Raw genomic sequence first — 27,799 nt, 5'->3', positions numbered from 1 at the left:
TTTCCTAGAAATGCAGTTTCCGGTAATTACTTAAATGCATCCTTTGCAAAGTATTACAGAATGTAACTAAACTGGTCCTAATTTAAGTTGCGTAAAATTCGTTAACATACGAATCTTAACAGAATTCTCTCATACCTTGATCCAAGAATAGAATTTAAAATTGCGCTCTTCCCAAAAGGTTAAAGATCTCCGCCTGCTTCTTTCGATTTTCAGCTTACCTTTTAAGCATTTGAGAAAATTAAAATATAATTGAATAAATATAAAAAAGGAGATGATCAAATATGTCACATTAGGACGTTGTTCTACTTATTTCTTGATTATCTAAAAAGTAACATGTCACTTTCAGTAGTTATAATAAATTAAAGACTGGGCAATTAGATATATAACGATTGACACCATTATAGGGATACATGTTCAAGGATTTAATATTCTGAAATAGCAAACTTTAATACATTATAAGAAGAAAGCATTATACATCGGAAATGTCATTACATTGCAATCGTCTAACACCATTACGAAAGCCGCGCAGATGATCTGATTTCTTTCAGTTCAATTTTAACAATCAGAGTTCGTTAACTCGACCCAAAAATAGCAACATTCCACTTCTTTTGTCTACAATAAAGAAGAGGAATGGATGGTTAGCTATAAATCTTTTGGCATTCATATTTAGAGAGTAATAAACAAATCCTACGCTAGTGACTGCTGCTGCTTCACTTCCTTCTTCGTTCACTTCAACAAAAGCCTTGTGAAGCACTTTAGAAATTCTTATCCTCGCCTCATCGCTGATTCCACTGAGATTGGCCGATGATCGAAAAGCACTGGTCATTCCCATTTGTTGAAGGACGTCGCTAAGTTCCTTGGTGTATTCCAATTTAAACTTCGGAATGTAAACTTGATCGATTTCCTCTTCTAAGAAGTTTGCCTTTATTTTGTTTAGAAGATCGACCGAAATCTTTTGTTCTAGAGATTGAAGTCCATCAAATTCCTTGGGAAGCAAAATCCACATAGCAATGTGTTCTCCCTTGTAAGGCAATTCCAAAACCTTAAAGTCTTCTCCGATATCAGCATAACGAAAAGATTCGTCTCTAACGATCATCATTGGTACTGTACTGTGGGAAGACAGCTGTCCATTATTAAAGAACCGTCTTTCAAAGGTTTGTTTTGGATTAAACTGCTTCTTCCATGTACCTTTAAAGTAGACGGCATTTAGAAGCATTAGCACAATATCCGGACTCAGTTCATCTACAAGTTTCGGTATTTTCTGATTAGTTTTCTCAGCAACCCATGCGTTAACCTCTTTGGTAACTTCGGCCGAATTTAGACGAAAATCTGCATTTCGGACTTCAGCATGATAAAGCGAATTCAGACCCTCTACGTATTCTGGACGGATTGGGAACTCATTCTGAATGATCATAGCGTTGGCTATTTCCAAAAGGTAGCTCCCTGTTTCTGTGGTCAGAAGATTGACCATTTCTTTAAGACCTGTGTGAACATCTTCATCTGCAAGATTGGCCAGATCGTAACCCAACGCGTGACGCATTTCTGCTGCTGTATGTTCTCTTGCTCCGTAGAATACCATGGCCAATGTAATGGATAAACTGAGGGGAGAATAAAAGAGGTTGCTGGGTTCAGTTGACAGCTGTCTGTGGAGATCAACAGCAAAATTGTTACTTGCCGTGACCACCTTCTTGGATACCTCTGATGTTAAAGTGCATTCCGTGGCCTGATAGGCAAGCAGACAAACCTCAAGGATGAAAAATGTCGTGAAGATCATTTCTGGAACAAGAAAATCTCAGATTAGCGTTGTTTTTTTTTCCAATATAGTCAAGATATAAAGATCAGTTAAGAGAAGTGATCTAAAAACAAAAACCGATCGAGACATATAATGATATTAATTAGTGGGACAGTAGATTCATAAAATGTATCGTCAATTGTTCATCTGTAAGATAATTTCCTACTGCAAATATAATGAAAATGTAAAAAACAAAAGAAAATTAGAAATCGAATTCCACCATCATAGAAGCTAATATTAAGATTACAACAACGAAAGGTTATGCTTATTTCGTTTACTGATAATCTCTAAAACTCTCATAATGTGTTCAAAAACATTCTGAATCCTGACTTCCACTCTTTTTTTAACCCTTATCCCCAGTCAACTCTTCCGGCTAGTATGTCAATCACCATCCTCAAAGTTTCCAGCTATCGAATTTCTAGAGCTGAGTTCACTTTATTTTCTCAATATTCTAATTTCAATAACTAAGTATAGTTAGGCTTTCCCCTTTATCCAGCTGAAACTTCATTTCTTCTTATAAATCAGTAATATTGTCCGCGTGATTAGCTTAGTGGCTATGCGATTCACAACCATATGCCTGGGTTAGGAATGTTCTAGTTTCGATTCCCATCGACGTCAGGAGCTTAAGGACCTTTCTCAGTCATAGCCAAGTTAGCTGGTCTTTGGCGTGCACAACAGGGTTTTCTCCGCAGTTTATATGAGGTTTTTCATCCCGCAAGCAATAATCTATAGATTTAAAACTGAATGCATATCTACTTAGATTATTGTCTTTAATTGGTTTAAGATATTCGCAAATTTTAATGTAATTTCCGTCCTAGTTCACCATGTGGTTAGGATACTCTCTATCCAGCCAACAATTGGGGTTTCAAATCGTCTTACGGACGTTTGTCAATGTGTGTAGGTGGGAGATGTATTTCCTGACCTGGTACGAGACCATCTCCTCACTATGGGAAGACCTAAAGTGGGTTGAAAACGTATTACATGTTCTCTCGCAAGAGTAGGGTTATCTGTGTACAATTTTCTCTGAATATTGGAGAACTTATTTGTCAACAATTTGTGCATCCTCTTAAAATGCCTCTTTCAAACTCCGTCAGTTCCCTTCTTGCAGCCATTTCACCTGGACACAGATGCACTGAACTGGGAGCATCATGGCACGATTCACCTTGACCATTCAGGGAAATCTTAATGAATATATGACTTACATAAACATCAAAATATTATATTAACTGAACGTTTCCTAAACGTTCAGTTAATATAACTGAACGTTCAGGATCCTAAACATTCAGGATCTGCCAATATACAACATAATTATCTTCTTAATATATATAATATATAATATAATATGTAATACGTTTCTGAACAACAAAAAGGGGAAAGGTGGGAATTATATGCTTTTGCTTAGTCCCCACAAAATTACCCACTACAAATTTCAAACATTGCTAATACAATTGACAATTATGTCTTTAGGGGTGAAGCAAAATGCATTTCATATTCCCCGATATCTGTTGTAGTTACAGTGAGGGTAAAATTTACGAGCAGTTTGCTCGCCCTGAATGGGCATGGAGATTATGCATCGTTATAGGAGGCTAATATAGCTTTTGGTCTTCTATATTTGAATATGTCCGTGCCTCGTATGCTGTAGCTTGTTGAACCAAAATGTTGGGATGTGTGGACGTCTTTAAGAAAAACTTGGATGCTAAGGATTGTAGAAAAGAGAAAATATAGGGAATATTTGTATCTCTGTGGAGTTAATAATTGTTTCTAACATACCACGGGGACTACAATGCAATTGACAATTGACATTTATGACTTTAGGGGTGAAGCAAGATGCTTTTCATATTCCCCGCTACCTGTTGTGGTTACAGTGAAGGTAAAGTTTATGAGCAGAATGCTCGCCCTGATTGGGCATGGAGATTATGCATCACTAAAGGAGGCTAATATAGGTTTTGGTCTTCTGTATTTGAATATGTCCGTTGGATCGTATGCTGCGGCTTGCTGAACCAAATCGTTGGGATGTGTGTACGTCTTTAGGAAAAACTTGGATGCTAAGGATTGCAGAAAAGAGAAAATATAGGGAATATTTGTGTCTCTGTGGAGTTAATAATTGTTTCTAACATACCACGGGGCGTTCAGAATCATTCTCAAGCACTTGTTCTGCACTCGCTGTATTTTGATAATGTTAGCATTAGAAGTGTGGCTCTAGGCCGGAGAGGCATAGGTGATTATAGGACGAATTGTCATCTGGTATAGTTGCAATTTGATTCTGTTGCTGAGCTTGCTATTTCTATTAATTAGCGGATAGATCTGAGCTATGGCTTTAGATGATTTTGTGCACGCAGACTTAGTGTGCTGATTGAAAGATAGCTTTTTGTCGAGAATTACACCCAGGTAATTTGTTTCTGTCTGCCAGGGAACTTTAGTATTGAATAGTAACACATCTCCTACAAGAGACATTGGCCTTTTTGAAAAAAGAACGGCTGAGCTTTACTGGGGGGTGACTTCCAATCTCCACTTAGAGAACTAACCCTCCAGCTTTAGAAGATTTTCTTGAAGCTTGCTGGTAACGAAGTGGGGTCTGAGAGATCTGGTTAGTATTGCCGTATCGTCCGCATACAGGAATGTCTGACATGTATACAGAAAACAGCATTGGAGCCAGTAGAGATCCATGCGGCACTCAAGCAAAGATATGGCGCTGGGACGATGTAGAACCGTTAATTGTAACTTGTATTAATCTATTCTGAAGATATGAACGGATCAGATGAACCATTTTTAGTGAGATACCGGCTGAGATAAGTTTGTGCAGGAGTCCCAAATGCCAGATTTTGTCAAATGCTTTAGATAGGTCTAGGAATACCGCTCCTGTGCACTGGCGCCAGTTGTAGCTGGTGGTGATATATTAAACAATTCTGTGGATTTGCTGGGTAGTACTATGGTGTTGCCTGAAACCAAACTGTTCCTTAGGGAGGATGTTTAGGTCATTTACTGAGGTTTGGAGTCGTGAGAGGATGAACTTCTCTGGAACCTTACCCAGATTTTGAGATAAGACTGATTGAACGATAATTTTTCGGTAGGTGTGGGTCTTTGACTGGCTTATGTATAGGAAATACGTCAGCCAGTTTCCAGGTGGAAGGAAAATAGTGAAATCTTAAAATTGCATTTATTATACTGGTCAGGTGCACTACTGCTTTTCGGGGCAGAAGTTTAATCACCCGATTAGTAATGCCGTCTGGCCCAGGAGCTTTTTTGTTCTTTAATTTTTTGATAATGTCATATAACTCAGTAGGTAATGTTGGTGCAATATGATCAGTGCTGGAAGATAGGAAGTTTGAGTGAGGGTCTGACCTTGCTGTAAATCTTATATATGTGGTCAAAGTCAAGGTTTCCATATACGAAGGCCTGCATTGCTCCTCTAAGTTGTGTGCTATAATTTCTGCTTTGACTACATCTGTGTGAGCAAGGCCCTGGTCTGAGAATATTGGCGGAAGTGATCTGTCTTTGTTTGTGTTATTTTTCAATAGTCCCCAGATGAAGTGATCAGTAGGTGAAATGGAGGATAACTTTTTATCTCCCATACTTGGTCTCTGTGGGCTTTGAGTGCATCTCTTACTGCCCCATTTAATCTGTTTAGATTTATTTTATCTTGTGGAGCACTCATTTTACGGTATCTTTTCCTAGCTCTGTTTTTGTCTCTGATCAAGTTCATGATGTATTCAGGCAAACGATCTGGTTTGCGAGCAGATTTGTAGGCGGAAGCTACCTTTATAGCAGAATTATTTTGTTGTGTGAGATTTGTAACTGCAGTTTCTACTTCTTCTTTTGTGCGCATGTGAGGAACAGGTCCAATATAATCCTTCAGTGCTGCTGACAGTCTTTCCCATGCTATGTAGGAGTGAGAAGGAGGAGACAGGTATTCTTGTTTTACCAGCTGTAGTAGAGTTGGATTGTGATCGGATGATAGTTCATCCATAGATATGATGCTGAATTGAAGTTTAATATCCTGAAGGATAGTTATATCCAGGATTTTAGCAGTGCCGAACGTACTGAGATGAGTTGGTTCGGTGGGGCCTGCCAAAACAGCGTTGCTTGATCCTAAGTAATTGTAAAGGATGTAATCATTCTTGTTTGTGGATGTACAATTCCACGCAGGATGCTTGGAATTCAGATCTCCGGCAATAATGGCGGGCTCTCTGGTGCATAAGATGGCCTTTAGATCAGAGTGAAGTAGAGATTTTTGGTGATGGTTGCAAGCTGAGTAGATTTTCAGTTTGCCAGTGGAGATGATATCTACTTCCACTCCTGTGATCTCAAGGTTAGTGGTTGAAGAAATGCTCACAGAGTGGTGCTTAATGTAGTTTTTAATGAAGATAGCAGTGCCGCCTGTATAGAGTAGTCTGTCATTTCTGTATAGGTGATAGCCCCTTATTGTAGGATTGTCTGAGGGTTTTAAATGAGTTTCACTGATTAAAATAACATCTGGTTGATACCTAGATGTGAAGTGTCGGAGTCCCAGAATTTTGTTTTTGAGGCCATTTGCGTTCCAAGCAACTATCTGAAGAGATGCTGGAATGAGTTTGTTACTGTTCATTTATGGAGGTGTGAGAATGACCTGTATTTCATGAAGAAATCTTTTAGTGGAGGTTTCAGTAGGGTTTGATAGGCTGAAATTTTGTAGCATGTTTACTAGTGAGGCCGTAATAACAGCTGTTTTACGTGCTGTTGGTTGATTTTGTTCTGGAATTGGTCTAGTCGTACTGGTCACATCGGCATAGCTTCTTGTTTGCTTTCGGGTGTCTCTATTATTGGAGGTCTCCGACTGTGGCCGCTGAATCTCCGGTTTTAATGTCTAGGCCTCTGGTGTTCTTGTACTGAAGGAGGAGGGCTGATCGATTGCCTCCATCGGTCTGTTCTTTGGGTGCTGAGTACATCCTTTTGTAGTTCGCAGGATGAGGGCCACTGCAGTTGGCACATTTGGTTGAGATAGTCCTCGGCTTTGTGCAGGTATTGGTTGGGTGGCTGTCTCCACATTTTAAACATCTATATTCCGCTCTGCATAGATTCTGGGCATGGCCAAACCTCTGGCACTGCCCAGAAGATGATCTTTTACGGAGTGGTTCCGGTGTGACGATGAGACTACAGACTGTTTTTAAGTTGTAGATATCCTTGTATATTTTATGAATCTCAACAAGGACTAATGGCATGGGAGTCTTGTCCGCTTAGTACATTCTGCTGACTTTGACTGGAGGCAGATCCTGAGAATTTAGGTCAGCAGCTATTTCTGCTATGTCAATGTCTTCAGACACCACGAAGGACTACTTTTAAGTTTTTTTCGGAGCTCATCGCAAAGGTATGATACTGGATGCCTCTGTCGTCCAGTTCTTTGGTCAACCTTTTATAGTCTGTCACTGTTGCTGGCTGGATCTTTATGCCTTCCTCCATGTTTTTGGCCTTAATGAAACCAATATGCAAATTGGACATTGTGGATCTTAAAGCTGCCCACTTATGCTTTTCTCTATGGATGATCGGAGGCACCTTTTCTTTGGGAGAAATAGCGGCGTCCGAACCCTGAGAATCCTGTTCCATTTCAGTATTGTGATTGTGTGGTTCATTTGTTGTTCTTCTCTTTTTGCGTGTGCGCACTTCTACAAAGTCTGAAGGAGTAGAAGGCACCGATTCTAAATGATCTTCAGCGACAGCGTCTGAGACGCATTCGGGGAGAAACGTGTCATATAATTTCACTTTTAGCTGAAAAGAGAACGTGTCTAGAGAGAGCGCTAGCTCTAGTCCTGTTATAGGAGTATCTCTACGGTGTTCATCCAAACTTAGAAGGATGGATTTAGCAGTCTGTCCGTGCTTTACTACGCTTCCAAAACTTCGTTCATTACTTAGAAAACATAAACAGAAACATCTTCCTACTCAGTTTCCAGGAGTGTACAAGATTTTGTGTGATTGCGGAAAGCCATACTATGGACAGACTGCTAAATCAGTCCTTCTACGTTTGGATGAACACCGTAGAGATATCTCCTATAACAGGACTAGAGCTAGCGCTCTCTCTAGCCACGTTCTCTTTTCAGCTAACTGAGACGAAAGCCGCCAGCACATTGTAAACTGGACTCAAACTGCTAACATCCATGTGTGCTACGATGAACTCGAAAGAAAGATTGTCGAATCCAGGGAAATTTCTCTAGATTCCTCTCATATCAACAACAGCCTGAGTTACAATCTCTCTGACGCACACGTTGCTTCTGTTCAGTACTGGCGCACTCGCGACTGCGCGTAGTATTCGTTTGTTTGGAACTCATACTTGCATTTTTTTCAAACACGCTACTGTTTTTTATACTTGTTCTGTTAGTACAATTTTAAGTCTCTGTAATTTTTATATACATCTTTGATTGTGATACCTGAGGATGTTCATGTAAAGAAACTAGTAAACTAGTAGTATCTTTTTTAAATATATCTTGTCATTTACGTAGGCTATTCAATAAGTAATAAGACTATATTTATACAGAAAACAGATTACCTTTAATCGTCATCATTTACATTGTCTTTTTCGAAGTAACTACCGTGAAACGCGATGCATTTATCCCAACGTTGCGTCCACTTCTTAAACACATGTGAAAGTCCGTTTTTTTTTGAGAGTTCTTTCAAAACCGTCTCCGCAGCTTTTACACATGCTTTGTTGCTTTCGAAATGGCGGCCTCTTTGTGGTTTCTTGAGCTGAGGAAACAACCAGAAATCGCACGGTGCGAGATCAGGACTGTATGGAGGGTGTGGTAGGATATCTGTGTTTTTTTTCTGCAAAACGTCCACTACACAACCACCAATATGTGGCCTTGCATTATCGTGGTGCAATAAGAAGCCATTCTTCAGCAGTGGACGCTTCCTTTTGACGTGCGATTCTCCTTGATGATAATCGCTGCTGTGTTGATCATTGTCTCTGTGATGGACGTTGAAGGTACTCCCTCACGTTCAAGATCTTCCACATTTTGCCTTCCTTCCTTAAACGTTTTATGCCAGCGAAAAACACTTGCCCTCGACATTGCTTCATCGTGGAAAGCTTCGCGTATCATGTTAAAATTGTCCGATGCGATCTTTGCAAACGCACACAAAATTTAATCGCATAACGCTGTTCCAAGGACGCTTCTATTTCGAAGACTGGTCGCGCCTCGAAGGCGCGCCGAAATGAGCTTGCGTTTAGTCACGTGACACTCTGGCACATCAGCCCGTATACGCCATCTGTCAACCTCTTTTGTTAATAAAGACAGTAACATTTCTTTATTCCACAGAAATTAATATTGTGATGAGTGGTTTCGCCACAGTAAAATTAGTCTTATTACTTATTGAACAGCCCACGTATTTTCAACATAATCCTGAAACATGGCTCTAGAAAGACCACATGATGGGGATATCCGGAGGATTCACTGAAAAGGAAAATAATCGAAAGACAATTCATCGAAAAGACAATTAATCCAATTAACAATTTATCTAAAATGGCATTCATTGAAAAAGCAATTCACCGAAAATTTAAACTTTTCCAAAATGTTATGCTACTCGTAAAAGTGATCTATTTAGAACAAATGCTGAACCGTGCAGAGTGAGAAAGCAATGCTACTTTAATAGGAATTAATTATAGAACAATATAGTTTCTTATTGTCTTTGTTGTTCATTGGACTGATTTGCCTGTTTCGGGATAGAAAGCCCAGCCTAAGTAGGCTCTATTATTATTATTGTTAGTAGTGGTAATATATGACATCAATACAGCATTTATTATGGGATGAATAAAGGTTTCTAATAGCTATTAGAAACTTTTACAAGAAAATGTCGAACTGTTCCAGTTTTCAGTTCAGCTGCTGTATATTCGGGGCAACATACAAATAACGGGTCCAAATTATGTATTGCAATAACTCTCTGACTTTGAGTAGAGTTGTAGGTACAAGAAGTTGTTCATTTGGTGAATTGCCTTTTCGAAGAATTATTCGTTCGGAGAATTGCCTTTTCGATGAATTGTCTTTCGATTAACTGCTTTTTGGATAAATTTTTATGAAACTTGATAAGAAAATTTAATAATTTTACTTTCGGCAAACTGTATTCTTATTTACTAAAAACAATATTAAAATAGGCACTTTTCACCAGTTCTATTAGGCGGGTTACATTATGATAAAACAATAGGTTTTCTGATATAAATTCATATGCACATCAAAGAAAGTCCCTTTCTCCCACATTTAGTAAAATATTACTACTGACAACAACAAGAATAATAATAATAACGCTATGTTCTATATTCTGAAAGTAACCATATTTCTTGTTTTTCCTTTCAAGAAATGTAAAACATGAACTCTGGTGTGTTCTAAGACGAATCGTCAAAACTCTTCCAAGTGTTACTTTTGTATTTGCTGGTTGTGGAAAACTAAGGATTTCATAGCTCATCAAGAAATTGTTCTCTAAGAAATGTGAACAATAAGATTTATGAAACAATAGAAAAATTATCCCAGTGTCATTCCTTTTTTAGAAATTAGGGTTCATGGCCATGCGAAACAAATTTGCCGATGAACATCCGTTTCCCAGATATGTGGTCCATAGTATATGCCTCTAAACCTGATGTGAGGAGAGTGCACCAGTTTTCTTCGTTTAGAAAACCTGGGTCTGAAAAAACCTATGTAGTACTATGACCACCTTCATTCTGGATTTTCAACTGAAAATGAGTTAGATATTGTCATAAGGAGGTGATGGTTTTTCCCTGCCAGGAAATCGCGTTTTTCAGCAAACAGGCAATGCATTAGAAAATAAACACACAATGCACTTACATCATAGTTGTTTCTGCTAGAATACCAATCAAAACAAAGTTACGGCCTTAGTCTACTCAATCATTTTCCTGATTAAGACAACTAAGCTTGGGTAGCTAACTGGAGAGGGTCTCTGCTTTCTTTACCAAGTGATTGCGCATTGGAATCTTCAATACTGGCACGAATGCTTTTAAAAAGATGTAGGTACGTCAGTGGCGTAGCTAGAGCTGTTGCCATCCCGGGGCGGTCCCTGAGTTTGCCACCCCTCTCAATACACACCAAAAATACCACAAAAAGTCAAAACGACGTAGTGGGAAATCAATTAAAACGCTATGTTTATTTTTCAAGTAAAACTTTAATTTCAACATTCTAAAATGTTATTTTTCTTGCTTTTCTGTTAGCAAAATCGTCGATGACATTGGCGAAGTCTATTTTATAGTAATGCAGGTACTTCTTAATCAATGTTATTTTGAAAAACTCCTCTCACAAGTAGCAACACTTACAGCAATTGTGAGGAAAATTTGCTGTAGTATTACAATAGTTGGAACTGTCTCGAGACTGCATTTTAGAATTAACTGCAAAAGATCAAAAATGTTCAAAGTGCCGCTCGGGACGGACTTCCGCCTCCGCAACCCCCCTTAGCTACGCCACTGAGGTGGGTAGATGAATACGGCTCTGTAAATGGCATAGTGAAAGACCTTAGAGGCTTGAAAATAAAAACGAAAAACACATTTTATTCATAATTACATATAGCATTAACGTACTATAGATTTCCAAACTTTTATGGTTGTGGTCATAAAAAAAGAAACGTCTGCACCTAGAGGACATGTGTTCTGATGACCTTCCGTGTTTTTATTTTATTGCCTGAAATAAAAGGTACTATTATTTGAGAGGAACAATATATTATTATGTGTGTTATAAAAACAACTTAAACAAATTCCTCTTCAAGAGAAACTGGAATCATTACACTCAGCCATCTCTCAATCAATACTTGTAATCCGAAAAGGACCGTCTTGATGACCCTGAAAGGGAATATTTTTGTTTTCATACTGTTCGAAATTTATATATCCTGAACAATATGGAACGACAACGATAAATGCATAAAGCAGTTTTACATTCTGGACACCAGATTATTGTCTCCTCTTTGAATTCCTATTTGAATATTTAAGTAGATATGATATTTGCGTGTAATCCATCAATGTAATCCATACACAGCAATGGGTTTATCTTTCTTGAAACCATGCGCTCTATGGATTACATTGATGAACTGCGTGCTGAAAGACAAAAAATAATGTAATGTCTTTTTTTATTTTTTATTTTTTTTGTCTTTCAACGTAGTGCCAAGACTTTCCTATCGCTGCCAAGCTCGTATTTCAACCTTCAAAAAATTTCCTGACGCAAGATCTGGAAGATGTCTCTCTTTTTGTATTTAGATACAATAACAATCTGTTATAATAAATCAGTTACAATAAAAATAATGCTAGTAGACCATGCAGTATTCCAGCACACCAATACCCCTTAATGACACAGCTTGGGTTGTTCCGTCGTGCTTGAAGAGTTTGGAGGTGATCATTCTGATTTTCCCAGCACAATCGCCAGTTTTCGACATAAGTGAAACAGTCTGGTAAATTTGTGAGAGTAGGATAAGAAACAGATTCCCATCTCACACGTCTTTAAAACAGCCTGACGATGGTCTTCAAGACGAATACCAGAATCGATTCAAAACTTGAGTAAATTCCATAGAATACGTAAGGCAAAAGATGCTCCAAAACCATATTAATAAAGAAATACGTGTGTATCACAAGTGTTTCCGTTATTTATTACAAACTTTCTCTATTCCAACACACACACACACACACACACACACACACACACACACACACACACACACACACACACACACACACACACACACACACACACACACACACACACACACACACACACACACACACACACACACACACACACACACACAGGGACTAAATGGTCAACATGCAGCATCGTATTCAGTGGTGCAAAGAGCGTGTACAGTGAGACGTGGAAGCTTCGAAAACTGTGCTTTGGAATGACAAATCGCGCTACACCGACATAAGACATAAGAGTACTGAACAGTGTGGCGGTAAATTATAAAAGATATTGTTGTATCTTTATGTGAAATAGAATTTCTCCCTACAAATATAGTCGAAATCGCACGCCTTTCAGTAATAAGGATTCATTAATGAAAGTACAGGGTCTCTTCCTTCACTTTTAACCCTAATAAAGTTTATCACATTTATAAACAGCTTACATTCTTTGAAGTAAAAATATATTATAATAGTATACCATCTTTTTAATTTAAACAGCTGAAAAAGAAGGAACTATCTCAAACACTAATATCTCTTTTTAGGGTAACTTCATTGTATCCAAGCATAAAAACAAACCTTGAAATTAATATACAGATATATTTAAAATTATTTAAGGTGTAAAAATTTTATTTGAGTTTATTTGTGAAATATTAATTCTAAAATATATCATTTATAAACTAACAATAAAATTATATCATATCAACTTATTTTAAATAAGAATTACAATAAATAAAGTTGAAAGAGCAAGAAAGCAATGGAGTCTGTGTATCTCAGTGGATGTATCGTTTGCACAACACATCACGTGACTGCACGAAGGAAGACTTCCTTTGGAATCTAGTCGGGGACTAAAGGAATTTTTTCTAAGCCTTTTTTCTACCGATTCTCGGGTTAGTCGATCTCTGGCACGGGCAAGTGGGTTTTTTCTCCCGGAAACTCAGGTTTGTCGGCCCGTAAACTCAAGAAAATTGACCGTAGAACCCACATTATTTCAGACATTAAATATATTGTGTTAGGGTTAGGGACCACGAGATGGCGTCACTTGTTGAGCTGTCTCTCCTGACTGCGTGCGCTTAATTAGTGATAGCCTTGGGCCAGCTATCTCTGACTGGGTAACAGTGGAGATTGAACTGCCCACCCATCAATTAGATTAGACCTAAAATAGCCTCGTCTACTCCCAATACGGGGAAGAATTTGAAATGATTTAAAAATTAAATGAAATAAAGACAAATCAAATTTAATTGATCTTCCACAAGGCTTTGTTATTGGAACAACAGCCTAAGAACTTGAGACCTGTAGTGTGTTATGTCAGTGAATTCAAAATATTCGTCTGGCCAGTTTGCCTGCTTAGATGAAAAATTCCAATTTTTAGGAGATTAAGATCCTCACAACTGTGTGAGGATAAGTCGATGTACAGACGATGCCCATACAGTCACTGTACAGGCATCGTCTGTATACCGACTTAGCTGTTCTGTAGTAGTTCCGTATTCCGTCTATAATTATGATCTGAAGAATATGGCAGTTAAAAATGAAAGATCAAAATAGCGTATGAATATCTGAAAAAAAGATTCTGTGGCAATTATTTTCTACTTCATTTCACGTTTGGCAGTAAGTTTAAGAATATCAGAACATCTTTCAAATGCATGCCCATAGCCTTTGCAGATCTTTTAAGTGTCTCCAATCCTAAAATGGTTTTTAAAAGTTTGTTGCGAAGATTAATACCTTCTATGCAGTATTTTATATAATGCAGACGTGGAAAACCAAAGTCAAGAATTCACTCTGGAAGAAGCTTCATTGGTCAGTGGGAGATGAGCATATAGCTGCTTTGTTTGTTTATGATAATCTCTTATCAGAAAAGTGAATACTAGCCACCAGTAAGCTGCTTTGTATACATGGTATACAAAGTAATACAGCAGTGTTTCTCAAAGTGTGAGAGGCATACCCCCCTGGGTACGCGAAAGGTCGTTAGGGGGTACGTGGCAATTTTCGGCTATGCGTAATTAAAGGAGTCATTATATTTTTCAACATACAGTGCAATTAGAGTCAACCAGGATATAAACGGCACTAACTAATGAATCACATCCCCTCCCCATCAGAAACTGCCAAGCAAACCCATATGTTGCCAGTGGAACATATGGTTTTGTTTGACACCCCCCCCCGTCGTTAACATGTTAAAACTAAGAAATATATAGTGAATGTGTTTCAGATATTATGGATTTCGGTTGAAGGGATTAGCATTTCAACTCAACAGTTGAAATACTAATTTGTCTTTGGTTCACGCGATCTTTTGTTAATACCGCACCAATCATATGCAGTTCTTTGCTGCTCTACGTATCTCAAGTCTTGTAAATCACTGGTAATTTTTGCTTGAAATAATGGGAAAGAAGATGACGCTATTTGGGTAGATAACTTTGACGATGCACGCAAAGAAACTGTTCTCGATGCCAAAAGTAGTGATGGCGAGTAGGAGCTTCTTGGTAAGTCGCACCATTTTCAGTTTTTTTCTGAAAACTTTTGTTTCCGAAAATCCCCGCACGTATCTCGCAACCCGATTTTTTAGCTTTAATTTTGGGGAAAAAGTTAGAGTTATATTCGAGTAAATACGGTATTTTTTTTAGCTTTCAAATTCTTACGTATGGATCATTGGTTAAAAAACCCCCAAAAGAGAGCAGTATAGCAAATACAAGTAGCTGTAAGCAACAAGAAACCGTTGATTTTGCATCTGGATCAAATGAAATTGATAAGAGTGTCGTCTTACATCTCTAGAGAACCAAAATTTAAAAATAAATCATATTTTTTGTTTACATGAACATATAATAGATAAATAATTTTAAATAGATAAATAGATAAAATAGATATTTAATTTTAATTAATTAATTTTAATTCATTGTTTTTTAATTTTAATCAATTCTGTTTTAATTAATTTATTTACAGTATTTTAAATAAATTAATTAATTTTAAATGAATTAATGAGTTTTTTTAATTAAATTTATAGATCATAATATCACATAATAATACAAAAAATCTCACATCCTATTTGAACACCTCATGAAAATCATTCTGTTTTCATCTTCTGTAGGTGAAGCAAGAATGTTTCTCATATTCCCCGTTATCTGTGGAAGAAAATGTATGGTTATGGATAGGGGGTTATTGAACTATAAGCTCTGGTCATGGAGGGGTAACGGCAATAACCGAGCCTCAGTTAAAGCTTCATTGGCTACAGCGGCGTTTCCCAAATTTTACCTACGACGGAACACTTCACAAATCCTGAAATTTTAACGGAACACCTTAGTAAGAGTCGAGTATCATCGGTCTCGTATTCAATGTAAAGCTAAGCGCACACTATCGCCGAAGCAGGCTGTATCGCATCGCATTGACCTTGCTTGTGACCACTTACGTTTCCTAGAATAGATACTTCCGTACTTCACTCGCGCTCGGAGGTATCGACAACCGTGGGCGGCTGAGTCAAGGCCAGCGCGCCTTGGCCTTAATAGCACAATCCACACGCAACGTGAGGAGAGTCTGATTTTCAAACATGTTTAAAGTTGTCGCAGCATTATAAACCATTCCAGGCTCATATTAATATTAATTTTTGATAATTTTTCACGGAACATTTGTTCACTTTCCGCGGAACACCAGCGTTCCCCGGAACCCAATTTGGGGAACCGTCCGCTACAGCATTGCCATCTGTTACTCTCTAACTCACCTTCCTTGATATTATTATTACTAGCGCTAATTCTGTTCTTAAAAGAACTGGGCGATGGACTGAGTCCTTGATTCTTTATCCCGTCATCTGAATGAAGTAAATCTGCGTGGATGGAGTGTTATTGAGCTAAAAAGCTCTAGTCATGGCTGGGTAACGGCAATAGCCGAGCCTCAGTTAAAACTTCATTACCTACAGAATTGCCATTTGTTACCCGGGAAGTCCTGATTAGTAAGTAAAGGGTAAAATTTCAAAAAATCGGACGATTTCTAGGCCACTCCATAGTGGGCGAAAGATCGTCCATATCTGAGCGTTGGTTCCTCTCAGTGACGGCCGCCCCGTCCTAGCAGAACCGCTCAGCGTTGGTTCCACTCAGTGTCGGCCGCTCCGTCCTAGACTACTGAGCAGAACCGCTCAAATTCCTAGGAAAATAATTCACCGACAAGAACCCCTCAGCGGGCCGTGCCGGAGAACACCTTCCCCGGAGGCAATAAGGCAAAAACCCTAAGGGAGCAAACTCAAAAACTCACACCCAGGATAACAGCAATAGCCGAACCTCAGTTAACTTCCTTGGTTCAGCATTGCTAATTGTTACCCTGATTAGTAAGTAAAGGGTAAAATCTCAAAAAATCGGACGATCTCTAGGCCACTCCATAGTGGGCGAAAGACCGTCAATATCTCAGCGTTGGTTCCACTCAGTGACGGGCTCCCCGACCACTGAGCAGAACCGCTCAAATTCCGAGGAAAATAATTCACCGGCAAGAACCCCTCAGCGGGCCGTGCCGGAGAACACCTTCCCCGTAGACTCAAAGTGCTCCCTTAAGGCAAAAACCTTAAGAGAGCGAACTCAAAAACTCACACCCAGGATAACAGCAACAGCCGAACCTCAGTTTACTTCCTCGGTTCAGCATTGCTATTTGTTACCCTGATTAGTAAGTAAAGGGTAAAATCTCAAAAAATCGGACGATCTCTAGGCCACTCCATAGTGGGCGAAAGACCGTCCATATCTCAGATTGGTTCCACTCAGTGACGGGCTCCCCGACCACTGAGCAGAACCGCTCAAATTCCGAGGAAAATAATTCACCGGCAAGAACCCCTCAGCGGGCCGTGCCGGAGAACACCTTCCCCGTAGACTCAAAGTGCTCCCTTAAGGCAAAAACCTTAAGAGAGCGAACTCAAAAACTCATCACCCAGGATAACAGCAACAGCCGAACCTCAGTTTACTTCCTCGGTTCAGCATTGCAAATTGTTTCCCTGGAAGTCCTGATTAGTAAGTAAAGGGTAAAATCTCAAAAAATCGGACGATCTCTAGGCCACTCCATAGTGGGCGAAAGACCGTTCATGTCTCAGCGTTGGTTCCACTCATTGACGGCCGCCCCGTCCAAGCACCCCGACGGGCTCCCCGTTTAAGCAGAACCGCTCAGCGTTGGCTCCACTCAGTGTCGGTCGCCCCATCCTAGCACCCCGACTCCTGAGCAGAACCGCTCAAATTCCGAGGAAAATAATTCACCGACAAGAACCCCTCAGCGGGCCCTGCCGGAGAACACCTTCCCCGGAGACTCAAGGTGCTCCCTTAAGGCAAAAACCCTAAGGGAGCGAACTCAAAAACTCACACCCAGGATAACAGCAACAGCCGAACCTCAGTTTACTTCCTCGGTTCAGCATTGCTATTTGTTACCCTGGAAGTCCTGATTAGTAAGTAAAGGGTAAAATCTCAAAAAATCGGACGATCTCTAGGCCACTCCATAGTGGGCGAAAGACCGTCCATGTCTCAGCGTTGGTTCCACTCATTGACGGCCGCCCCGTCCAAGCACCCCGACGGGCTCCCCGTTTAAGCAGAACCGCTCAGCGTTGGTTCCACTCAGTGTCGGCCGCCCCATCCTAGCACCCCGATGGGCTCCCCGACTCCTGAGCAGAACCGCTCAAATTCCGAGGAAAATAATTCACCGACAAGAACCCCTCAGCGGGCCCTGCCGGAGAACACCTTCCCCGGAGACTCAAGGTGCTCCCTTAAGGCGAAAACCCTAAGGGAGCGAACTCAAAAACTCACATCCAGGATAACAGCAACAGCCGAACCTCAGTTTACTTCCTCGGTTCAGCATTGCTATTTGTTACCCGGGGAGTCCTAAAAAGGACTACATAAATATATACCCTAAAATTCGCTAATTTAGTTCCTTATCCTTATAAGGACTGGCTTAAAGGGGCGAAGCAAGAATGCTTTTCATATTCCCCGTTATCTGTAGCGGACGGTGTAGGGATAAGTTTATTGAGCTATTATTAAAGCTCTGATCATGGCAGGAAGGTAACAGCAATAGCCGAGCCTCAGTTAGAGCTTCATTAGCTACAGCATTGCTATCCATTACCCTCCAAGGTTATTGGATTGAATGAATCAATCACCTCAACCACTAATTTAGTTGCTACCATGACGAATATAATATGCAAATTCATTATAAAATTTTTAAGGTGTAATTATTATTTGCTATTTTAATAAAAAACAGTTTCATATTTTAAATTATGCTAAAAATACTTTAATATACTTATCAGTTTCAGTAAAATTTTATAAGAAAAGTTTATTTTTAAAGCAGACTGTTATTTATAGAAATAATTATCTCGGAGCACTGTCTATATTATAATATAGCTATAATATACTGACGCATTCAATGTTTGAATTATGGACGAACGTGATCTTCCGACAAGTGTGCCTGTTTTTGATTGATGAAAAACACGGATTTTCGAAAGGAAAAATATTACGAGCTCTGGATGAGTTTGCTAAATCAACTTCAAGTGGAAAATCCTTGTGCAGAATCTTCAGATCCCAGAAGAGATTCAATCCGTGTCTTTGCAAGCAAACACACATCGTTGATAACGACTGACCTATGGAGTTCATGGAATTTATTATTTATTTAGCATTATTATTTTTATTTCAAATAAAATGTAAGATAAATTATCCTGTAAAGCACGAAAGTGGAATTTATCTGTTACTTCTTGTGGTGTGGGTTATATATGAACGTAGCAATTTTGTTTCACACGAAATGAATTGTTTCAAGTTGTAATAAATGAAGAGACGAAGGTGTAAAATACTAGTCATTTCAGTTATTTATACAAATTAAATATCTCTTGTGAAATCCGTTCAAGACATTAACTTTTATTGTTTTCCAGATTTAATCTGTGTTGACATTAGAAATAATGTTGATCATCTATGAAGAAAGAAAGATAAATTCACTGTTTTAACACCTTGTTTAGTAATCTACATATTTCATCGCCGCTAGTAAACTGTCTTTTGGGAAAAGTAAATAAACTACACCAAAGTTGCCGTGAAAGAATGGGTGTTGTGGAATGAAGTTGAGAAACTTGTTTGTTCTAAGAAATATCTTGCTGAGACGTACTTCGGCCTCTTTAGCGAGAGTGCAAGGGCAGCTAAGTGACGTGACTCAATTACAATGACAGATGTCACAATCAACTGAAATTTGGCATCGCGCAAGTCTGTAGTAATAGGTTGACTATTGGCGCATGCGTACTAAGAAATAAGCATTTTACATAAAAATGACCACTAGTGATCGTCATGTTGGGATGGATTGAAAAAGATCATTGAAAAAGAAAAGCCGAACTGTATTAACAACATTTCTTCTGCTAGGTAAGTACTAATACTTTAGTATGCGTTTGCAGATATCATTATTGATACTAAAAATTCGATTTAAATCGAGATGTACTTTTAACGACACTTTATTCCTATTATTTAATTGTATTTTCTAACATTTCGTTCTAACTGAATCAGTCCACCTAGATCTTGGTGTTCCTCTGAGTTTTTCCTGTCACCTTGGCATCAAACACCTGTTTTGCTAACCTGTCTTCTCCTATTTTGTTTAAATGTGAACATGACATAATAATGTCATGTTGCTTCCTAATATCATGAATAGAATTCTGCTACTAATGACATCTGTTCACTTCCCTAATTTGTTCTCTCATATCTGTGATCACAGAGTGCTTGATTTCTAACCCAACTCGCAGGTACATAACTTAAAACTGGTTTGAACACGGTCTTATAACTCGAAGGTTTAATTATAATTGATAGATAGTGTTTTTGCCAATTTTTCTCTTATTCCACATACATTTATCCTGACTCCCTACCATACCAGTTTTGCATATTCTGTTGAAGATTTCTATATTTAATTTGCCATCTTCACTAAAATTTGTGCCTAATAGTTGAAAATTTTACTTGTTCTGTAGTTTACTTGTCGTGTAGATTCTTCTTTGAGAATGCAGTTGAAGTTTTCGGTGTTCCTGCCCATGTTTAATAGTTTTGGTGTTTTTTATTGCTGATTTTTGTGCCAAATTAATCACAACAGTTATTCAATTCAGTGGCATTAATATCACATATTAATGCCACTTTCTATAATAAAGCTATCTCTATAGATTATAGGTCTCTTGCGGTTAGCCTAGAGCAGTGATGATGGCGAAATGTTTTACCCAGGTGTGTCAAACGTTTTTTTTTTTTTTTTAAATATTGACGTTGTTGATGTGCCACTTGCATACATGCATTATAAATGTAACTACATAATCATACAGGGTGTCCCAAATTTCACGCAAGATTTAAATTTAGCGCTATTTGTGCGGTAAAGTGTTGCCAGCGAGAAAAAAAAGACAGCGTAACAGCTGACAGTTCAGGGTTATTAAACATGGAGCGCTACACGAAAGAACAACGCATTTTCGTTGTTGAGCAACATTTTAAAAATAATGAAGTTTTGGCAGCTACAGCTCGCAATTTTCGTACAAAATATGGTCGGAATAGTGATTTAACTTCATCAACTGTGAAAAGATTAATTAAAAAATTCAAGGAAACTGGATCAATTAGTGATCTTATACACTCTGGCCGTCCTTCAACAAGTCGTTCAACAGAACACAACGAAGCAGTTCGTGAGAGTGTTGCTGAGAGTCCAGGAACATCATTTCGGCACCGTGGTCTTGAATTGGGCATTTCCAGAAGCTATCTACAGCGTATTCTCACAAAAGATTTGCATCTTTATGCTTACAAAGTTCAATTGACTCAAGAACTGAAGCCTGCTGACCACACACAGCGAAGAGAGTTCGTTGAACGGATTATGGAACAACAACAAGTGGATGCTTATTTTTCGAACAAAATCATCTTCAGCGATGAGGCTCATTTTCATCTTGATGGCTTCGTTAATCGACAAAATTGTCGCATTTGGGGTTCAGAAAATCCACGAGTGATTGTTGAGAAACAAATACCTCCACAACGTGTCACTGTTTGGTGCGGATTTTGGGGTGGAAGCATCATCATCCATTCTTCTTCGAAAATGCGGCTGGTAAGGCAATAACAGTTAATGGTGCTCGCTATCGCGACATGATAATCCAGTTTTTTGTGCCTAAATTGCAAGATATGGAGGTGGACGCCATGTGGTTTCAACAAGACGGTGCCACATGCCATACAGCCCGAGAAACAATTCAAGTACTGCATGAGTCATTTCCTGGTCGTGTAATTTCCCGTTTTGGTGATCAGAATTGGCCGCCCAGATCATGTGACTTAACGCCGTTGGACTTTTTTCTTTGGGGTTTTTTGAAGTCTAAGGTTTATGCCAACAAGCCCACGACCACGCTTTGAAGGAGTTGAATTGAGAGCTGTATCAACGAAATTCAGCAACATTTATGCAAAACGGTCATGGAAAATTTCGACAAAAGAGTGCATATGTGTCAGCAAAGCCGTGGAGGCCATTTACCCGATATGCTATTCCATGCATAACCCTATACTGTATACGTTATGAATCAATAAGAAATTACAATTTTTAATTAAAAACCTGTGTTTTCTATCAAAATTACTTCTTGCCTGAATTTTTGGACACCCTGTAGATGGTGACTTATACATATCATATCAGGCTATTTATTTAATAGGACATTGATATAAAATATATGATTTCATATTATACAATTAATTTAATAAACTGAACTTACAAACTTACATTACATTTAATGACTTCTGTTGCTGACTACTGGTAGAAAATTCTTTCAATGAACAAACCTACCTTCGCCTTAACTGAGAGCAATCTTACATGATTTCTCGCAGATTTTTCATCAGAATACCAGTATTTTTCAACATCCAAGGTGTGTCACCGGAAACCCTCAAGTGTGTCAGTGCTGACACGCGTGTCATAGGTTCGCCATCACTGGCCTAGGGGCTTTGCAACCATATGCCTGGAGTGTCCTAGGTGCGATTCCCGTCGGAGACGTGAGGAGCTCAAGGATCTTCCTCAGCCATAGCCAAGTTAGCCAGTCTTGGGCGCGGGCAATAAGGTTTTTCCCCTCAGTTCAGATGGTTTTTTTCATCCGGCATAGGCAAACCGGCCCCGTGAACACACACACGGACTACAGTTATGAATACCTCCATTAGGGATGTAACAGAGGAGTGGCATTCCGGCTGCATTATTTCGCCGTGACTCCTCATTAGGAGGAAACCCAACCCGTCTGTACCGAAGGGAGAGATAGATAGATAGATTATAGATGATAAATGGGAGATGTACCTGCTTTTACTTCACACCATCTTCCCTTTAATTCTAACTACTGACTTACAACTGAAATATAGATAACACACTGCTCGATATAATGTCCCATGTATGCCATTTTATTGTAACCGTTTGAAAAGCTTTTCCTGGGCACATGTTTTTCCTGATCTACACAACTTAGAGATCCATACTATATTCCCACGTTTAACTTACTAATTCGCATGTTTATCCATCGAAATGCTGAAAGAAAACTATAATAATAACAAAATTGGTTCGCTTATTTGGAAGTATCTAAGTTATTTCCTCATACGTTATCTTTTGCAAATGAGGAGTTTTAACGATTCAACCATCATCAGGAGCACTCATCTATCTCTTTTCATACGTCTGTGTTTGTTTCCACCATCCATGGTTGATCTGTAATCTCCCAATGCGTCACTATCTCATGAATTGATTGATGACTAATTACTCCAAGAAATTTTATTAGCGCCTCACTGGTACTCTTTGAATTCTAATTCTTCCCCAGCATTCCCAGGCGTCTACAAAATTGTCATCACTAAGGTGCATAGGTCCTATTTTGTACATGTGTCTTATACATATATGCCATATGCAGTGGCGACCCGTGGCTTGAAATCTTGGGGGGTGCTGCAACTTTCGAAATATACATACGCACTCTAAGTACATGTATACGTGTTTGGGTAAAATATCAAAATTATGGTAAAAAATTAAAAAAAATTAAACATGAAAAAATATTATTTATTATCGATGAAATTATACAGTTTGGTATAATTCAAAATTACTTAAAAATGAAATCCGTTATTATAACCCCAATAATGTTCTAAAATAAAAACTATAACAAATTATGTCTTTAATTGTAATGTCCAAATATTTCAAGAGATGGAGTAAACACGATAAGCACTACGAACACTCTACTACTGGCGCAAACTGTATACAAACAACAGTGGAACTACGCGACTGACAGTGCCGCATTACGCTAATAGCTCGCATCTCACTATGACGTGCATATGCTTGCGCGAGTAGCAATATGACACTGTGGTAAACACAGTGCTGCTAGCGTCCTTCGCACTCCTAGGTGCTACAAGATGGATTTTTTTTATTTTTTATACACAATAAGATAATTGTATAAGATTGTTGATGATAAAATTAAATATTACAAGCAAATATAAATAAATTAATAAATATATTTATATGACGAGAAAAATTGGGGGTGTTGCAGTTCCGCAGTGCCTATGCACGAGCCGCCGCTGATCATATGTGTATATAAGTATTTCATGTCACGTATATAATGTCACGCATTCTACTACCCAAAAAGAGTGAAGTTGTGGTTGATTTTCAAAGTGCACAAAGAGTCCCATCTAGCTCGTGAAGAACCATTATCAGATCTTTTCAAGCGGGGGTGAATTAGTCTGTCCCATACGAAGGTAGTATGGTTTTCCCTCCGGAAACTTGGTCTCCTAACAAACCTGTTAGGAGAACACACGCAATTTACTTACAAAATATATTATGAGCATAGGTTGAACCACTCTCTCTGGGATAGCGGTTACGAATACAAAAGAAGCCTTGGACGCTAGGGGGCGCTTCATGAAGGACCTACTCATGACATAGAAAGTAGAATTGGAATTGTATTCAACTGAATGAAATGTGTAAACTTTGCAAAGGAATGAATTGAAAATGTTTTTTTTTTCTTGATAAATATTCCACATGCTTTGATTAATGATTTTTGAAGGCAAGGTTTAATTTCATAGATAATTTCCCTGTTACTTTACTGATCAAATCTTCATTGCTCTTGAAATTATGTGTATTCTATACATTTCGATTTAAAAAAAAATGTATTTTGACCTTATATTTCTTTATATATTGTATATTTTTGACCTTTCCGAAGATCTAATTTTTGGAAAGGTCTTTATTGACCTCTGTAGTCAACTGCAATTTCCCCCCCCCCCTCCTTTCGCACAATGTAACAGTTTTGCATTTCTCCAAATCCCCAAAACAATTTCAAAACAAGACCTCTTCCAAAATGTTTAAAAGAATTGGAGCGAAGTGTTAATGAGTTTAGTTGTATATTCATATACTTCCTTTAGATATGTCGTTTATATTTGTATATAAAATAATATTATATATATATATTTATAACTAAAATTATTTGAATATTTTTAAATTCATTAAATATTTAAAAATTTTTTGTAAAATTATTTTCGACACCTTTAAGTTATTCTGTTTCATATCTTATTAGTATATTTACAACTTCGCTTATTGGTAAAGGAAGGAAGTTTAAAAGGAATCAATCGACCGTGTGATGCGGTGATTGATTCATTCAATGCAAATTGCAATATAAATACCCTTGGAGGGCAATGGATGGCAATGCTGTAGCCAACAATGAAGTTCTAACTGAGGCTCGCTATTGCTATTACCCTCCTGCCATGATCAGAGCTTTAATAGCTTAATAACACCTTATTCCTATACTGTCCTCTACAGATAACGGGGAAGATGAAAAGCATTCTCGCTTCGCCCCTTTAAGCCAGTCCTTATAAGGACTTATTGGTAGAATTGCTACTATTAAATTAAATAAAGATCGAGTGTTGAGCAAAAGAGTCGAATTTTCTCACACCAGATGTCCAACCTCTTTCTCATGTAAATCATGTAAATTTAAAGAATAGACGTTTTAATTGTGAATTACAAACTACTGATAGATTATTTGTGTAAATTAATGAAAGAACTTAATATCATTATATATAAATATAACTCCACTTCTTTAAATATTATAATTGGAAATAACAACATAATTATTATTTAACTATTCTGAAACAATAAATTCTGCTATTTATTTTTATTTTATTATTATTATTATTATTTTTTTTTTTTTCAGAATGGATTTCGTAAGAATATTTTTCGGAATCTGTCTTTTTATATTTTATGTGGAATGCACACCTGCACCAAAATCTGAACAACTCCATAACCAGGTGGCGTTGGCAAACAACTACTTTGCAGTCAATCTACACAAAGAGTTGTCATCGGAAAAAGGAAACCTCTTCTATTCTCCATTTAGCTTGTCAACAGCCATTGCTATGTTGTTATATGGGGCTAGAGGATCGACAGCCGTTGAAATTATGCAGACGATGGGATACAGCGACACCCATCTTAAAGAGGAAGAAATACCGAAATCATTTAAACAGTTGCTAGAGCTGATACTATCGTCATCTAACAAATACACCCTTCAAGTGGCCAATGCAGCATTTTTTCAAAACGACTTCGATATCAATCCAAATTATGTCCAAGGGCTGAAGGATTATTTTAAAGCTCTTGCCAGAAATATCGATTTTAAGCAAGGAGAACAAGCAGTAGCCGAAATTAATTCTTGGGTTGCAGAAAATACGAACCAGAAAATAAAGAAACTCGTAGAATCTTTGGATCCTGACACTGTCGCCATGCTTTTGAATGCTGTTTACTTTAAAGGTACGTGGAAGAAGCAGTTTGATCCCCAAAATACTCTTCCTGCTCCATTTTACAATAATGGTTTGCAATCCGCCAGTAAAGGTGTGTCCATGATGTTCATGTACGATAAAATATTTCCTTATGCATTCATTAACGAATACAACTTAAAAGTATTGGAGCTTCCTTACGAAGGTGAGGACATCGTGATGAGGATTTTATTGCCAAGTGAAATCGATGGTCTGTCTTCACTGGAAGAAAAACTCTCCAAAGAACTTCTCAATGAAATTGACAACACTCTGAAGGAAGTTGAATTGCGAAGAATCATGATTCCCAAATTTAAATTAGAATACACCAAAGAAATGAACAATGTTCTCCAAGATATGCAAATGAGAAAGGTTTTCGGTGAGGCTGATCTCGGTGGGATTAGTGATGCTAATTCACTTTCCGTTTCGACAGTTATTCATAAGGCTTTTATCGAAGTGAACGAAGAAGGAAGTGAAGCAGCTGGGGCGACAGGAATCGGAATAGCATTAACATCTTTTAATCCTGATATCCCATCATTCGTTGCAAATCATCCATTTCTATTTCTTATTGTTGACAAGAGAAATGGAATGATCCTGTTCAGCGGAAGAGTCAGTGAATTGTGAGGAACTATGCTTTAGTAATACTTAATAAAGAAATAATACAAAATAATTCAATTTAGGTCATTTACAATAATATAACACATTTTATAATTTATCATTCTGCACAGGGAGAATTTTATATTATAAGACTTTCATAAAATTATTCTACATATTTGTATTCATACAGTTCAAATAATACAAATATGTAGAATCGTTTCATGATTCTAAAAACCGTTACTACAGCAACAAGTGACGCGCAGATCTTAATTATATTTATACATTTCAATAAATAAAAGCAAACCGTTACTATAGCAACACGCTGTTTGTAGAGAAGTTTTAATTGTGCTTATACATTTCAATTACCTTGATGGAGCTGTGTTTCTCTTAGGATTTCTCCATGAGTGCACGCCACAAAGATGCCTCCAACGATCTCGATCTTGATCATCTCTCTTAAATGTTATACCCATAGATTTCACTATTGGTTCTTCCAATCTTGTAGGTGGTCTTGTCTTTATTCTTGGTTGCCAGTTGAGTATTCTATATGTCCATCTGTTATCCCTGAGTCTGGCTATGTGACCTGCCCATCTCATCTTGCTTTCATATACTGCAATTACCACACCTTTTATGCCTGATCTCTTTCTTAGTTCCGTTGTTCCTAACATGTGCATTTTTGTTGATGTTACAAATCCTGCGTTCCATTGCACGCTGAGTTATTCTGATAGTTTTTTTTTTCTTTTCTTGTCGTGTTCGATGTTTCTGATCCATATGTGAGTGATGGAAGAATGTCACTACTGAATAGTTTTGCCTTTGCAGAGATGTCAAGATTTGGATCAGTAAGTGTTTTTTTAGTCTGTTGAATGATAGCCATGCAGCTTTCTTTCTTTTTTGCTAGTTCTTCAGATAAACAATTATTCATTTTTACTGTCTGTCCTAAGTAATTATAGGAGTCAACTTGTTCTATAGGGATGATATCAATACATAGGTGACTGTCATTGTGTTCCATTGTGATCCATTTTGTATTTTCTAGATTCATTTCTAAGTCTATCTTACTGCTGTTTGTGTATATTTTATCACCCATTTCTTCTAGATCTT

At 38.1% G+C, this 27,799-nt stretch overlaps 1 protein-coding gene and 1 pseudogene across 2 annotated transcripts in view; one reads left to right on the top strand and one right to left on the bottom strand.

The window, feature by feature from the left end:
• Positions 1–398: 398 nt before the first annotated feature.
• Positions 399–27,799, bottom strand: part of LOC150098449 (intracellular coagulation inhibitor 2-like) — a 44,663-nt gene continuing 17,262 nt past the window's right edge. The window contains exon 2 of the mRNA XM_090405085.1: positions 399–1,776. Within this exon, the coding sequence (XP_090261211.1) occupies positions 563–1,776 (1,214 nt within the window). The 3' untranslated portion in view covers positions 399–562. The remainder of the gene's footprint in view (positions 1,777–27,799) is intronic.
• On the top strand, positions 19,696–26,777 carry LOC150098450 (intracellular coagulation inhibitor 2 pseudogene; annotated as a pseudogene). The gene is made up of 2 exons (XR_016549502.1): positions 19,696–19,753; positions 25,519–26,777. The product of XR_016549502.1 is annotated as an intracellular coagulation inhibitor 2 pseudogene (transcript).

This window comes from Typopeltis vanoorti, chromosome 15 (assembly GCF_054136105.1).
Source record: "Typopeltis vanoorti isolate ZY-2024b chromosome 15, IOZ_Tvanoo_1.0, whole genome shotgun sequence".
In the NCBI taxonomy this organism is placed as follows: domain Eukaryota; kingdom Metazoa; phylum Arthropoda; class Arachnida; order Uropygi; family Thelyphonidae; genus Typopeltis; species Typopeltis vanoorti.
This window is presented reverse-complemented; position numbering and strand designations above follow the sequence as displayed.